The sequence below is a fragment of the Aphanomyces astaci genome (genome assembly GCF_000520075.1).
Source record: "Aphanomyces astaci strain APO3 unplaced genomic scaffold supercont1.4, whole genome shotgun sequence".
Taxonomy (NCBI): Eukaryota; Oomycota; class Saprolegniomycetes; order Saprolegniales; family Verrucalvaceae; genus Aphanomyces; species Aphanomyces astaci.
In genome coordinates this window covers 342,808-358,271 of record NW_009798267.1, presented here as the reverse complement: position 1 = coordinate 358,271, position 15,464 = coordinate 342,808, and the positions used below count along the sequence as shown (strand labels likewise).

Below are 15,464 nucleotides of genomic sequence, written 5' to 3'. Positions count from 1 at the left end.
CGAAGCGTCGGCTGCGAGTCGCTGAAGTTTGTGCTACTTAACTATGTAAATATCCGCGCAGTTCCAAATCAATTGCCGGTCCAACGGATCCAAGCTCGGGTTGTTGCCTGCAATGTAAAACCACCGCAGGATGCAGTGCGAGTCGCCCGTAGAGTCCAAACACCTCGTCGCTGTGAAATGACTTGGTGTATACATGTATGTAGTCTCCATGTCCGTAGGGGCCAGATACACTTGGCAAAATGGCCGGAATGCCACGCTTTGATAGCATATTTCGTAAATGCCACCACATAGAGAAATCTAGTAGACTCGTGTTTTACGGTAACGTTTCAACTAGTATTGATGAAGCTAGCATAAGCTCATTCAAACGACACACACAAAGTAATCGCATTTAATCACACCACACAGACCAAAGAAAGAGTTGGCAGTGGGCCTTGGCATAAGGCAGCACTTGTTGATTAAGTGGCCAGAAGCAGACGTTGCGGTTGCCATTGCACTGGTTGGACGGCAGGGGGTCGTCGTGAGGGTAACGATGGGCTTGGTCGTGGGGGTGACGATGGTCTTGGTCGTGGTTGGGGTAGATGTGGTGACGGTCTTGGTCGTAGAGGGGGGGAGTCTCGGTGGTCACGGGCTTGGGCCACAGAGTGCTTGGGGGGAAGGCACTGGTCTGGCAGGACAAGTTATCGCCTGGGGCTACGCCGAGCAAGTTGGCAAACTTGATGTAATTGGCGATGCGGGACTTCTCCGACTCCTTGTTGGCCGGGTTCGGGCCACATTCCAAGCCCCCGTTGATAATGTACGTGGTGTACGCAAACCCCCCCGGTTGTCCCACCACGTCGTGGATGTTGCCGTTCCACTTGTCCACGTTCCAGAACCAGTACGCGCTCCACCACACTAGCCAGAGGTCTTGCGCCACCAGATCGGGGTTCGCCACCAGATCTTTGCCCGCAGCAATGCCAAAGTCTTTGTAGTTGTAGTTCCACGACAACTGGATCGGCCCCCGACCAAAGTATTGCTTGCCCGGGGCACACGGGTAGTCGGCCGATGCCTCGCACATAGTGGACTTGTTGATTTCTTCCACGTATTGCAAGTACCCCGACTCGTGCGCGATTTGCCCTAGAAAGGCCGCGACTTCGCGCTTGTCGACGTCGACGTTGCCCGTGTTGGCAAATGCGGGGTAAATCTTGGACACGGCGATCATCTTCTCGTACGAGTAGATGGGCAACGCTTTGGGAAAAACGGACTGGAAAAGCGACTTGGGCAAGTACGTCTCGAGGCCCGCCGACTGCACGGCCGCCACCGACGCTAGCAATACCACCGTTTTCATTGTATGGAATGTGACTGAGGCTAAGCAAATTCAAGAATGAGAGCAAGGCGCAAGGCAGGCTGGCTGGCTCACGATAAAAAAGAATTGTGTGCCGTCCACCGCTGGATCAGACACTTTATGTGCAGTGGGATTTCAATCAGTGCTGAGTTGATCGTTCAAGTTGAGGGCATTTGTTCTGCATGGCGCTGCAGAAAGACCTATGAGCCTTTTTAGAGGTCGGCTCATGGTCTCATCATCGGTAAGGCCGTTAGTCTCCATTATGTGCAGCATGCTGCCATTCGTCGTGCGGTTGTACGCCATTGTCGAGCGGTTGTACGCCATTGTCGAGCGGTTGTACGCCATTGTCGAGCGGTTGTACGCCATTGTCGAGCGGTTGTACGCCATTGTCGTGCGGTTGAAAGATGTGTTTTGTTGGCGCATTTTCATTGGACGTAGACTTAAAAAAGACCAGAAGATGTAGTACTATTAATATTTTAATATTAATAGTACTACATCTACGAATTACTATTAAAATAGTAATTCGTAGTAAGAGACTTCAGTTTGCAATTTAAATCGGCCTCCGCACGAGGTTCCCGTCCGGATAACGACGGAAGCAAGAATTCTTTGACCCCATCGCCCGAAGGAATAGGTCACCAAACCAGTTCGTCACATATTTCGGAAGAGCATGAATGTTTCAGTGAAAGCCTCGTTTATATCCAATATGCTTTAGCTACTGATGACTTGCTCTGGTATTTCTGAAGAAATAGAGTGTTTTCCTCATGAGTATGCAATTCAGCAATATCCAAGTCATTTCCAAAATGACTCGATAGTAAGCGATAACTGAGTACTATTAATAGTAGATCGGAATCAAGGACAAGTTTCCATAATAAAATAGTTCAGATATATTTATACTTGTTGTTTGTATGCATTTTATTAATATTACACTATTGCATACAAATTTCAAATAATTGATTAAAAACCACATGTATTTATCAGCGGCGACTACAGTCCTGACAAAAACTATAGACGCACTCGAGTTTTTGAATTTTTTGAAACAATATTCAATTTTGAATCATCGTACTTTGGGATAATACTTTGAATTGGTATCGAATTGTGATACTAGTCTAAAAATTGTGAAATCCAATTTACTCTTTTGTAAAATTGAGAAAAACCAGTTTTCAGGGTGATAAAAACTATAGACGCACTGAGATTTCATTCACTATTTATTGATTGCACCTCCGTTTCTCAAAACTACTTGAGCCATTCTTGTTGGCATACCTTCCACAAGATTTGGGAGGTAACTTCCCGTACTCGTCATGGGAGGCAAGGCCACGTGAAGTACGGCTGGCGCGGGCAACTTCCGTCGCAAACCGCTCTGCACGGCGCTGTAGGTATCTGCGTTGGTTCGCGGCTCTCTTTGAGGTGTTTTCAGCTACCACACACTTGTAGCGTGCCATGACGGCACGATAGTAGTCATTAGAGAGGTTTCGCAACTCATCTTTATCATCACCCTCAGCTGTGTCTGCCAAAACCGGAAGTATACCTGTAAAACCTAATTAAAGATAGTGCAAAACTTGATTAACAATCACAAGAATTGGCCAACTGTGAGGACAATCATCTTTGTCCTAAGTGGCCCTCGAGGCGGAACGGCATCATACTTCCAGGACGGCTTCGCCGTATTCATTCAGACTTTGCTGGAGGGTGTGGATATCCGACGCAGTCTGGTCCTGGAGGCGCTCCATCATAGACGACACATTGAGACGCATGGTACACAGGAGATGAAAGAGATGAATTATGAGTTACGAGTAAAGGAATGGTTAGAAGGCACTCTTGAGGATGTTGAGCTTTCGTTGTGATTGACGCGAAAAACTTACAGCCAACGAGAATTTGAGTCCAAGGGCGATGGAAATATACCTCTATGTTTACATATTTGATCAGTAACTTCATACTAGTATTTGACAAGTAGATGAGTAAATTACGAGGTTTCTTGATCACTGATGTAGTTGTCAATCTTTCAGCCAAATAGTCAGTAAATCATTTTATCGTATATATACCGTCAGTTGAGGTACAAAATGCGAAATATCCCGATATGATTCCAATATATTGCACTATTTGAGCAAAAACTGTGTAATTGGTCCAGAGGCCTAATGAGTGACTACGACCACCAACGCTCGCTGTCCCCTGTTAACGGGACGGAACGATCTCGATCCCGAGAAGCCAAACTCGGACGTCCCTTGCGCCGTTAAGTGACTACCCCGTTCACCTCTCCACGCCGGCGTAATATCCACCAGCTGTTGACCAGCGGCTTCAACCAGATGGCGACGCAAACACCCCATTTACGGCGCACACACCGACTCCCGTGGCCGCCGCATTTGAACCCCCGCGCCAGCTGCGACACCAACTGGCACCACCGACCTGCCCCCTGTCCCCGATGACGATGATATGGGATAAGGCGATGAGCGCTGCTTCGTGTACAACGCCGGCGCTCCCTGACCCGCCCTCGTTCAGGCAGCTTCACCAAGTCGGGGCGGCGGTGTTCATCCGCCTGTACAACAAGTAACTGGACCAAGTCAACACCCTAAAGCTCAAAGGCTCAAGTCCGTTCGTGATACCTGTCAGTACGCGCAGGGACGTCTTTACCAAGAAGCGTGTGGCGATGTGGGACATGGCCAACCGCGACTACCGTGGCGTTGCGAACACACAGTGGGCCGCATGGTTTAGCAAGGCCTTTGAAGAGAAGCCTCAAGACCTAGAAGTGCTCAAGAAGCGTTTGACGACGGCGATCCGGTTCGACACGACCATCCTGGACGCCGACTCGCAGATTGGCAAGATGCTTGACAACTTGATGCAAGCCTTGGAACGCGACGACGAAGCGTGGGACTTGGAAAAAGAGAAACCATGACAGTTGTCGACATCATGGTCAAGGCGATCGAGCCGCTTGGCCTGCAGAAGTTGGTCCAACACCAGCTGGCCCTCAAACGCAACAAGCCATTGAAGTCCAACGTGTACTGTTTCGTTGACTGCCTGCGCATGCATGCCGCCCGGTACCACTTGTAGGCCCCGGTGAAAGACGATAAGATTTCAGCGCTGCCTGCGACGGTAGCCGCAGCTCCATTGCGGCCGTTCAAGCCTGGACGATCTGATGCCAGCGTTGGCAACAGCAGTGGACGTCCCCGGCGCCATCCCCTGAGTAAGACAGTCCGAAGTACGAACGCAAGAAGGGAACATGTCTCAAGTGTCGCAGCGAGAACCACAAGGTCGTGAACTGCCCCAAGTGCGCGGCTAGTGAATCTGAGCGCCTGCTCAAGGAGCAAATGGACAAGTGGGAGAGCGCGCGCAACAAGAAGATGACCAAGCTTCAAGGCAGCGCTACCAAGTCCCTTGACCGCGAAGCCAAGATCGAAGGCATCGTGTCCGTCACGACGACCCTCCTCGACACCGGCTCCGACGTTACCTTGGTGACAGCCGGTGTCATGAAGTCCCTGGAGCGGGTCGGCGTGGAAGTCAAGGTGATTTCACCAGAGCCATTCGTGATCCAGCCGTATGGTCAAGCACCTGCCCTCAAGCTCGACCGCCAAATGCAGTTCAAGTTCGTCATGCTGGACACCCCCTGTGGACCTTTGGCCCTGCGTGGACTCAAGGCCTGGTGGACTCTTCCTCCAACGAGGCAGAGCTCCTGATTAGCCGGGCTGTGATGAAACGGCTGGGTTTCTCTGACGTTGAGTTGCTCAGCCACGCCTTTGCCAACCAAGAAGTCTGGGATGTCAGCGATGTGGACAAGCCGTCTGCGATGACAAATGTCAGCCACCTGACTCAAGTGGCCGCCACAAGTGACGAGTGCGGTGATAACGGCATGCACTGTGCCACCCCCAACATCCAAGTCCCATCTTCTGAAGACGCAGAAGGCGAGCGGAACAGGCGGTGAGCGGTGGTTGAAGCGGTGATTTAAGACAAGCTCCATGCTGCCGAAGACGGAGGCTTGACCGCGGCCCTCCTCGAGAAGCTGCGATTCCTCCTGGCCAAGCACGGTGATGTATTCCGGCTGGAGATAGGCCATGACGAGCCGATCAAGGTGGAGCCGCTACGAATGCGCATCAAGCCTGGCGCCGTCCCTGTCAAGTGTGGCCTGCGACGATACCCCCCAGCCCATGTGGAGTTCCTGAAGACACATGTGCACGAGCTCGAAGCAGCCGGTCTGGTACCGAAACAACCGCGCAACATGGGCATCGGCGCCACGCATCCTCCCCAAGAAAGACCCTGGCGACTTGCGCATGACCATCGACAGCCGGCCCATCAATGCGTGCACGGAGCCTATGCCATGGCCTATGCTGAACCCCGAACGCCGCCTTGACTGTCTTGGTGGGCGCGCGGGCGTTTTTAACCCCCGACTGGTTCAAAGGCTACTGGCAGCTGGCGCTCCATGAAGACTCCCAAATGTACTACTCCTTCATGACCCACTTTGAAGTGTACACGCCCACAAGAGTGCTTATGTGCCAGACCGACGCGGTGGTGGCGTTCTGTCACTCGGCGGTGGACTTCATGTTTGCCGACCTATTGTTCAAGGGACTGCTAGCCTGACATGATTAGTTAGCTACACCGAGACCCCTGAAGCCCTCATCGACCTCCTCGACCAAGTCCTCACGATCTGCTCCTCTTTATGCCTAACGCTCAACACGTGAATATAATACGGGTCTTGGTGTGGGTAAAACCCACTCACTGCCAACGTGACCGTTCGAGACGTCTCGTTCACGTCTACTACCTTGCGGACGACATACGGTCCACTTGTGAGGGCGAGGCCGACCAGTTCAGTCATGTCATGGAAGCTGGCTGGGACGTTGTATAGGTACAAGTGGAGGTACCCAGAGCGCTCGGTCATCCAGAGAAGCTCATGGATACATGGAAGGAAGTGCATGTAGTGCTTGGTGTGGAGTATAAACGTCGATGGGGATGTGTCCTCAAGCAGCACGCGCGTGTCCCCTGTCACATGGACTGCGACGATGCGAAGGAAGCCGTGGCCCCGGGGATTGTAGAGGAAACTGAACCAGTCGCTCGAAGGATGCCATGTCAGACCCGTCACATCGTACGGTGTGTCGCATAACAATGTGCTCACGGGAATACACGTTTTGGACTAGAAGGATATATTATATATATATATCAGGACGACCAATGTCGGCGTGATATATCAGTGCATTTTTTCCATGCCGTTTTTATACTAGTAGTGTAGTAGTGATGATGATTATACACTAACTGTAAGGCGACAACGTGGAGAATAGTAAATATTCGACGACACACATCAAATCAAATATAAAGGAACCTAAGAAGTAGAATCGGCAAACGTATTGAGCCAATCCGATGGCAGGAAACCACCATCAAGATCTAATTCGTAAATGACTGAAAATAGTGTGACTACCATCAAGTTTTTACAAACAATATATCGATTAATAGATTTGGCAAATCTAACCATTTTGGGTCAATGGACAATATCATCGTGATATTTCATTTCCATGTGTCATTTTATATTGGAGTGATGACTCGACTACAATACTGTATGCACAATAGAGAATCGACAACACAACCAAATACATAAACTGAAGACGTATTGTGAGCGAATCAATCACATTGTAAGCATTCCGCATCTAATTGTATCACATTATTAAATGTGATCACAATCTCCACCGGGCAACTTTGTACATTTAAAATTTAGTAAAAGAATCGATCGATCGGTCGATTTTTGGCAAATCGGCCCCAAAAAGTCGAATTTCTCAGAGACAAGTATATTCAACCAATCACAACTCCACCGTGATTCAATACTAATTCGACCAGGCGAATTTTGCAAGGTTGTTTAGAACGAATTCACAATACATCGAACCAAACAATATGTTGGCAAACAAAAATAGAACGAAAAGCATATATATATATACCGACGCTGGTTCGACCACAAGCAAGCACGCAATGTACTCGCCATTGGGCGACACCGTCACATGGTCATAGTGTGCCTCCGGGGTGCCATCGAACGTGAGCTGGATGCCTCCATGTACAACGTTGAACCCAGCAGATAAATCATCATTATCAGTAGCAGCATCAGCAGCATCAGCTACATCAGATGCATCTTGATCCGGCTTGTCGGGCAGTGTCCATGGCACCAGTTCGGTCAAGTCGATGCCGAGAACGGTCACTTGATGGGGCCCTCCCACTGCACGGTGCCACGTCATCGACTCAGTTTCGTGTGTCAAGTGCCAAACGTGGCCTGCGTACGTTTGTTGAATGACGGACGCTCCGGGTGCCACGTCGTGGTATTGATGCTGGCGGCCTGGGATATATATGTGATGATGTGTTGTTGGTTATGAGCAGTGGTGGCCTACCGTCGCCACCCAATGCACCAGTAGATGGAACGCACAACCGTTGGTAAACTGCACATGCGTCTCGTTGCCAGTGTGCTGCGTCACCATGCGACGAGGTTTCAAAGCCATCTCGTCAAGATGATGATTAGACGGATCGTTGTCGCAAGGCGTGTCCTGGACTTGCACGGCATAACACTCTAAATCGACTTGGAACCAAGACTGGCGCTACTGGCGCTACTTGATGCAACGAAACACGAGTGTCAATTCGTTGATGTCGGGAAGAGGCTACCTAGCACGGTCGTGACTTGCGCGGTACCTGGACGTAAGGGTGAGGGCACTGCCACGGGCTCTCGTCTGTTTACAGAGGAGAGCTGTTAATTCCCCGCAAGCTATATAATTCAATATAGTTCCTGTTTAAAACGTTCATAACTACGACAACAACAAACAACACTATATGCGGCGGCCAATCAAGAACTCCCAATCGAATGAGCGTAACTTTTTCCGAATATGTTATCCGGATTTAGCCTCATCATCCATGTCACCATTACGAAAAACTCGAGCCAGCGCAGCAATTACATGAGAAAGTTGTTGTGCAAGATCAACGACGGCGTGGCATGTGACAAGATGCGACAGCACTCCAACGATGGGTTCAAGACACATGTTGTGACTGTTCATAAGTTGGAGTGGGTCCGCAACGGCCGCGAAACATTTGGAGTGAAGATCGATGCCCCGCCACTCCAGGACGCTCCATCCAACGAGGATGATGCCATGTATGCCGATAGTATTTGTCGGCGTGGCTGCGTAGCGAAGGTGACTCTTTTGTTGATGATGCAAATAGGTCACAAAGTTGGCGTTGCCCCATACGAAGTGCTTAGTGCTTTAGTCGTGGACGCACCAGTCGACGTGCCAGTGCAACCAATCACGGTAGAGCCTGTCGCGACTCCTACTGATGAAGTCCTCCGTAGTGCACGCCGCCGCCGTCGAAACTAAATCTAAGACTTCTGATTCTTTGTATTCCATGGTACTACTCTGGTTCGAAATGTTTTTACCAATTTTTTCAACGTTTTGCCATTTTCCCGGTATGTATCCGTTGCTTAATCTAATTGGTGCAAAAGAACGAAGCCTAGCTCGTCTTTGATTGGCCAGTTCAAGAAGTTTTAATCCCAACACATCGTTGAGATATCGCTCGCCAAGTGCGCCACGTCATTTTTTTCAGCATAAACCGACCCGCCAGTCAATCAAAATCGTTGTTATCACGTGCACTCAAAGCTTAAAGCCCTTAATTGGTGTCTTAACAGTTCTTAACACTGCTGAGGAGCCTGGTACGTTTGTTGTGTAGTCTTGAGGACTGATGCAAGGTCTGGCGACGATGATAGTTGCAGCATGCACAAAATCCTCCAGGAGAATGCTATAGAAAAACTTTGAGTGCGCATTGCACTATAATGCAATTCATTGACGGCATACCCGTATCTTGAGTCTAGGCGCATCCACAGCACTCGCATTGCCTCAGTATGCGGCGACCACCTTCGTTGGCCTATTTTGGGGTATAAACCTTGGATAATTAATATGTCCTTCATAATACTATCGAGTTAAAGAGGAATAATCCGAAAATTTTCGAAATTGCATACTTTAATCAAGTCTAAAACATGGTACAAACATAACGGACCAGAGTAGTACACTACTATGTCAAGCCGATTCTCGAATCAGCTCAATTTCATCAAAAAGAACAATACATCGGGATACCTGAATCCGTGGGGGTGTCATCATGGAACCTGGACGATGGACTGGGTCGGCTGCCGACTACGCACGGGCGGCGTCGCTGCCAAACCTCCTCCAAGGCAAGGTGCTCAATGAGCATGTAGAGCCTCAGTGGAGTTCAGACGGCACGCGGCTGTGGTATTTGTGGCAGGTTGCGTTGGATGGCCGCAACGAAGTGTGCGTCGTCGACGTGCATACTGGCGAGTCGCTCGTGGACAACGATCGCTATATGTATCGACATCGTCAAGTCTATGCGGATATTAGACGTTAACCGGACTTTATATAGACTATATAGGCGAACTATATAGGTTATATATACGATATAGTCCATATAGATACTCTATATAGACTATATCGTGACACTATATGGGCTGTATACTTTTATGATACGGTATATACAGATACACTACATACACTATATAGTGTCATTATATACACTATATAGCCTACTTTAGTTGATTTGTTAGATCGGAAAAGAATGTGACAGTTCAACTGCCAGAATGGACAAACCACGGAAATTTAGATAACTTTTCAAAATAAAATTAAAGAGGGTAATACTGTATTGAGATTGTTTCACGTTTAGTACTACCAAATAGAATAGGAGGTACAACGAATATTGACATGACATGTTAATATAAAGGCTTATAAATTTGACAGGACATGTCCATCAAAATGACCAGTTTACTGTCCTGTCCTGTCAAAAATCAATTGCTTCTCACCAAGTCCATTCATTTCTCAATTTCCCACTCGTGGAACACGAAGTATCCGGACCATCCATCCGGATATTTGCGACCTTTGACCAGGCCTCATAACAGGTGCGAAATCCCAGTTTTAACAAAAATAAGCTAAAATTGGGATTTCGCCGAAAAAACTCACTATTTCTGGGATTTTTGTCCAAATAGTCAGAAATGTTGTTTTATTGTCTTATTATCGGGGTCAAAAATCATCCTCCTTGGCCAGCTCGTCTTCGGCGCGGAACATCAGGCCGCCAATGATATCGTCAACAATCGTAGGCGGGTGAGGGAAATGGTCATATTAGAACGAACTCCATCAAGCTGATGCCTATAATTGAAATGCTACACGATCGGATCAGTTCATACTTCACCTGGTTGACAGAAACCTTCGTCGTCGCATCTTCGCTGGCGATTTGGTCGTCAACCTTGCTCCATGGAAGCGCACTTCTTCGAAACAAGAAACCGCTTCGTGGATATTATACACACAGGGCTATTAATAATTGCTGTATGTACACTGTACCTATACAAACTAAAGGATATAGTCCATATAGATACACTATATACTTATGTTGATTTGTCAGATCGGAAAATAGAAATCCCTCTAATTAAATACTTTGGTGTATCATTGTAGAGAGAATACTGTCCACATACATAACTTTCAAAACAAGTATATATCAGATTTTAGAGAATTAGCGACAGCATCTCACCGGCGTGCAACAGGCATACCTCGTGTGAAAAACATTCCTCGCAATGGCCCAGCAAAACATCAACGAGTGTTTACCTCGTATACAAGAAGCTGCATATTCTCAAATGGCTACAAAACAACACAATGGAATCAACGTTGGACACGTTCTACAAAGGATTCACTGGTATCGCTCGCCAAACATCATCGAAGAAGATTCTGTATTGGTGCAGCCAGATTGATTTCATAACAAGTGTTGCGAGGCGTCCATCGCATCAAACCGTACGATTCGTGCCATCGGGACTATGCGGCCGAAGAAAACATCGCGAGCCCGCTACGCGCTGACGGTGTACCTGTTAGTCGACTGCTCCTGTCCTGCAAGGCCTTAGAAATCGCTAAAGACCTTGGCCTCTCAGCCGCTCAATTCAAGGCTAGTCCATCATGGGTTGCAGGCTTTTTCCATCGCTGGGGAATGTCTATGCGTGCGAAAACTCTTTCGGGGCAATTAAACCTCGAAGAAGGCGAAGCTGCGCTCGATGAGTTTGCAAGTCACGTCAAAACTATTATTGAATGACATGGGATCGAAGGCATTTACAACGCTGGCCAAACCGGGATAAATTACGAGGATTTACCCAAAGAAACAATCAACTCTAAGGGCTCCAAGACCGATTGGATCAAATGCTGCGCTGGCCACGAAAACGATTGCATGACCGCAATGGTTCTTCCAGACTCAAAGGGCACAAAGTACCCTCTGTTTCTTGTCCTAAAGTCGCAGAAGTCCAAGATTAAAGAAGTCGTCGAAGACAATGTTACCCATCGAAATGGCTTTGGACGACAAGTGTGGCAAGACATCGAAGAACTGCATGAGCGGCACCTTTCCCGCATCTTTGGCAACCCTACGGCATGGTGGAACAGTACGATTTCAATTGCGTTCTTGACGTACCACTTCGGACACCGCCAAGGCCAAAACGTCAAGAAAATCCTTTTGCTCTGGGACGATTTCAGTGCACACTTCACTGATGACGACGTGGCCTACGCGAACAAGGTCAATGTCGTGCTGGCAAAAATACCTCGAATATTCACCTGGATCTGTCAATCGGCGGATGTGGCTTGGATGAAGGCCCAAAAGGCGTACTTTCGTCGTCAGTGGGTCAATCACTTGCGAAATGAAATCGACAAATTTCAAAGATTCGCAAGGTACCTTCAAGCTCCGACCGCCCGATCGCTTAGAACTCGTTGAGTGGGTCAACGATGCATGGGACAGCCTTTCGAAGAAGACAATTGTCAGTGGATTTAAAAAATGCAAGATCATCGAAGCAACTCACCCTCAAACGACCGAGCACGTTGAAGGCCGTCACGGCCATGACCACGATGGCCACGACCAACAAGGCAACGATAACCATCTCAACGGTTCGACAAGTGACGACATCGTCAACACGGCAAACGCTCTCGAATCCATCCTACAAATGGGTGTTGAGAACATCGAAACCATGGACTTGAATGACGACGACGACGAACTACCCTTGGCGTATTGGACAATAACGCCGTTGGCAGCGCGTGTGTAGATACATGATGGCTCTCTACCACAAATAGAAGTTGTCAGTGTTTGGAGATTCTGTCGTTCTTACCCGTCATTGCAACCATCGCCAAGTTATCCAACTTTGTTAATCATACTCCGGAGTATTAGCTTCCACATATAACGTCACGTAATATCGCTTTAAAGTCTTGTTTCAAAAAATTCAACTCATGCCATGATAAAAGTAATGAAGCGGTTTCTTGTTTCGAAGAAGTGCGCTTCCATGGAGCAAGGTTGACGACCAAATCGCCAGCGAAGATGCGACGACGAAGGTTTCTGTCAACCAGGTGAAGTATGAACTGATCCGATCGTGTAGCATTTCAATTATGTGTAGGCATCAGCTTGATGGAGTTCGTTCTAATATGACCATTTCCCTCACCCGCCTACGATTGTTGATGATATCATTGGCGGCCTGATGTTCCGCGCCGAAGACGAGCTGGCCAAGGAGGATGATTTTTGACCCCGATAATAAGACAATAAAACAACATTTCTGACTATTTGGACAAAAATCCCAGAAATAGTGAGTTTTTTCGGCGAAATCCCAATTTTAGCTTATTTTTGTTAAAACTGGGATTTCGCACCTGTTATGAGGCCTGGTCAAAGGTCGCAAATATCCGGATGGATGGTCCGGATACTTCGTGTTCCACGAGTGGGAAATTGAGAAATGAATGGACTTGGTGAGAAGCAATTGATTTTTGACAGGACAGGACAGTAAACTGGTCATTTTGATGGACATGTCCTGTCAAATTTATAAGCCTTTATATTAACATGTCATGTCAATATTCGTTGTACCTCCTATTCTATTTGGTAGTACTAAACGTGAAACAATCTCAATACAGTATTACCCTCTTTAATTTTATTTTGAAAAGTTATCTAAATTTCCGTGGTTTGTCCATTCTGGCAGTTGAACTGTCACATTCTTTTCCGATCTAACAAATCAACTAAAGTAGGCTATATAGTGTATATAATGACACTATATAGTGTATGTAGTGTATCTGTATATACCGTATCATAAAAGTATACAGCCCATATAGTGTCACGATATAGTCTATATAGAGTATCTATATGGACTATATCGTATATATAACCTATATAGTTCGCCTATATAGTCTATATAAAGTCCGGTTAACGTCTAATATCCGCATAGACTTGACGATGTCGATACATATAGCGATCGTTGTCCACGAGCGACTCGCCAGTATGCACGTCGACGACGCACACTTCGTTGCGGCCATCCAACGCAACCTGCCACAAATACCACAGCCGCGTGCCGTCTGAACTCCACTGAGGCTCTACATGCTCATTGAGCACCTTGCCTTGGAGGAGGTTTGGCAGCGACGCCGCCCGTGCGTAGTCGGCAGCCGACCCAGTCCATCGTCCAGGTTCCATGATGACACCCCCACGGATTCAGGTATCCCGATGTATTGTTCTTTTTGATGAAATTGAGCTGATTCGAGAATCGGCTTGACATAGTAGTGTACTACTCTGGTCCGTTATGTTTGTACCATGTTTTAGACTTGATTAAAGTATGCAATTTCGAAAATTTTCGGATTATTCCTCTTTAACTCGATAGTATTATGAAGGACATATTAATTATCCAAGGTTTATACCCCAAAATAGGCCAACGAAGGTGGTCGCCGCATACTGAGGCAATGCGAGTGCTGTGGATGCGCCTAGACTCAAGATACGGGTATGCCGTCAATGAATTGCATTATAGTGCAATGCGCACTCAAAGTTTTTCTATAGCATTCTCCTGGAGGATTTTGTGCATGCTGCAACTATCATCGTCGCCAGACCTTGCATCAGTCCTCAAGACTACACAACAAACGTACCAGGCTCCTCAGCAGTGTTAAGAACTGTTAAGACACCAATTAAGGGCTTTAAGCTTTGAGTGCACGTGATAACAACGATTTTGATTGACTGGCGGGTCGGTTTATGCTGAAAAAAATGACGTGGCGCACTTGGCGAGCGATATCTCAACGATGTGTTGGGATTAAAACTTCTTGAACTGGCCAATCAAAGACGAGATAGCCTTCGTTCTTTTGCATCGATTTGATTAAGCATCGAAGTAGCCTTAAAATCCGTCGCCCCCTATAGTCGTCACTGGAGTGGCAGGGCGAAGCGTCGGCTGCGAGTCGCTGAAGTTTGTGCTACTTAACTATGTAAATATCCGCGCAGTTCCAAATCAATTGCCGGTCCAACGGATCCAAGCTCGGGTTGTTGCCTGCAATGTAAAACCACCGCAGGAAGCAGTGCGAGTCGGCCGTACTGTCCAAGCAATTCGTCGCTGTGAAATGACTTGGTGTGTATGTAGTCTCCATGTCCGCAGGAGCCAGATACACTTGGCAAAATGGCCGGAATGCCACGCTTTTGATGGCATATTTCGCAAATGCCACCACATACCCTGTAGAGAAATCTAGTAGACTCGTGTTTTACGGTAACGTTACAACTAGTATTGATGAAGCTAGCATAAGCTCATTCAAAACGACACGCACAAAGTAATCGCATTTAATCACACCACACAAACGAAGGAAAGAGTTGGCAGTCGGACTTGGCATACGGCAGCACTTGTTGCGTGAGTGGCCAGAAGCAGACGTTGCGGTTGCCATTGCACTGGTTGGACGGCGGGGGGGTCGTCGTGGGGGTAACGATGGGTTTGGTCGTGGTAGGCGCGGGGGTCACGATGGGCTTGGTCGTGGTAGGCGCGGGGGTCACGATGGGCTTGGTCGTGGTTGGGGTAGATGTGGTGACGGTCTTGGTCGTGGTTGGCGACGTAGAGGGGGGGGTCTTGGTGGTCACAGGCTTGGGCCACGGAGTGCTTGGGGGGAAGGCACTGGTCTGGCAGGACAAGTTATCGCCTGGGGCTACGCCGAGCAAGTTGGCAAACTTGATGTAATTGGCGATGCGGGACTTCTCCGACTCCTTGTTGGCCGGGTTCGGGCCACATTCCAAGCCCCCGTTGATAATGTACGTGGTGTACGCAAACCCCCCCGGTTGTCCCACCACGTCGTGGATGTTGCCGTTCCACTTGTCCACGTTCCAGAACCAGTACGCGCTCCACCACACTAGC

General features: G+C 48.1%; 6 protein-coding genes across 6 annotated transcripts in view; 2 read left to right on the top strand and 4 right to left on the bottom strand.

The window, feature by feature from the left end:
- Positions 1 to 243: 243 nt before the first annotated feature.
- Positions 244 to 1,583, bottom strand: H257_02284 (hypothetical protein). The gene has a single exon (XM_009825843.1). The coding sequence runs from the start codon at positions 1,322 to 1,324 to the stop codon at positions 389 to 391; it is 936 nt and encodes a 311-aa protein (XP_009824145.1). The 5' UTR covers positions 1,325 to 1,583; the 3' UTR covers positions 244 to 388.
- Positions 1,584 to 1,592: 9 nt separating this feature from the next.
- On the top strand, positions 1,593 to 4,205 carry H257_02283 (hypothetical protein; the record flags this gene model as incomplete). Its single annotated transcript, XM_009825842.1, has 3 exons — positions 1,593 to 1,734; positions 3,619 to 3,859; positions 3,932 to 4,205. The coding sequence occupies 3 exons, from the start codon at positions 1,593 to 1,595 to the stop codon at positions 4,203 to 4,205; spliced, it is 657 nt and encodes a 218-aa protein (XP_009824144.1).
- A 1,736-nt stretch (positions 4,206 to 5,941) lies between these two features.
- Positions 5,942 to 7,773, bottom strand: H257_02282 (hypothetical protein; the record flags this gene model as incomplete). The annotated part of the gene is made up of 5 exons (XM_009825841.1): positions 5,942 to 5,964; positions 6,017 to 6,431; positions 7,225 to 7,496; positions 7,559 to 7,613; positions 7,666 to 7,773. The coding sequence occupies 5 exons, from the start codon at positions 7,771 to 7,773 to the stop codon at positions 5,942 to 5,944; spliced, it is 873 nt and encodes a 290-aa protein (XP_009824143.1).
- Positions 7,774 to 9,409: 1,636 nt separating this feature from the next.
- H257_02281 (hypothetical protein) lies at positions 9,410 to 12,383 on the top strand (the record flags this gene model as incomplete). Its single annotated transcript, XM_009825840.1, has 4 exons — positions 9,410 to 9,644; positions 11,082 to 11,366; positions 11,406 to 11,863; positions 12,126 to 12,383. The coding sequence occupies 4 exons, from the start codon at positions 9,410 to 9,412 to the stop codon at positions 12,381 to 12,383; spliced, it is 1,236 nt and encodes a 411-aa protein (XP_009824142.1).
- A 1,099-nt stretch (positions 12,384 to 13,482) lies between these two features.
- H257_02280 (hypothetical protein) lies at positions 13,483 to 13,783 on the bottom strand (the record flags this gene model as incomplete). Its single annotated transcript, XM_009825839.1, has 2 exons — positions 13,483 to 13,495; positions 13,560 to 13,783. 2 exons carry the CDS (start codon positions 13,781 to 13,783, stop codon positions 13,483 to 13,485), a joined length of 237 nt encoding a protein of 78 aa, XP_009824141.1.
- Positions 13,784 to 14,902: 1,119 nt separating this feature from the next.
- The window catches only part of H257_02279 (hypothetical protein), a gene marked incomplete at both ends in the record, with an annotated part of 2,391 nt that continues 1,829 nt past the window's right edge, over positions 14,903 to 15,464 (bottom strand). Inside the window, one exon of the mRNA XM_009825838.1 lies at positions 14,903 to 15,449. Coding sequence (XP_009824140.1) covers positions 14,903 to 15,449 — 547 coding nt within the window. The remainder of the gene's footprint in view (positions 15,450 to 15,464) is intronic.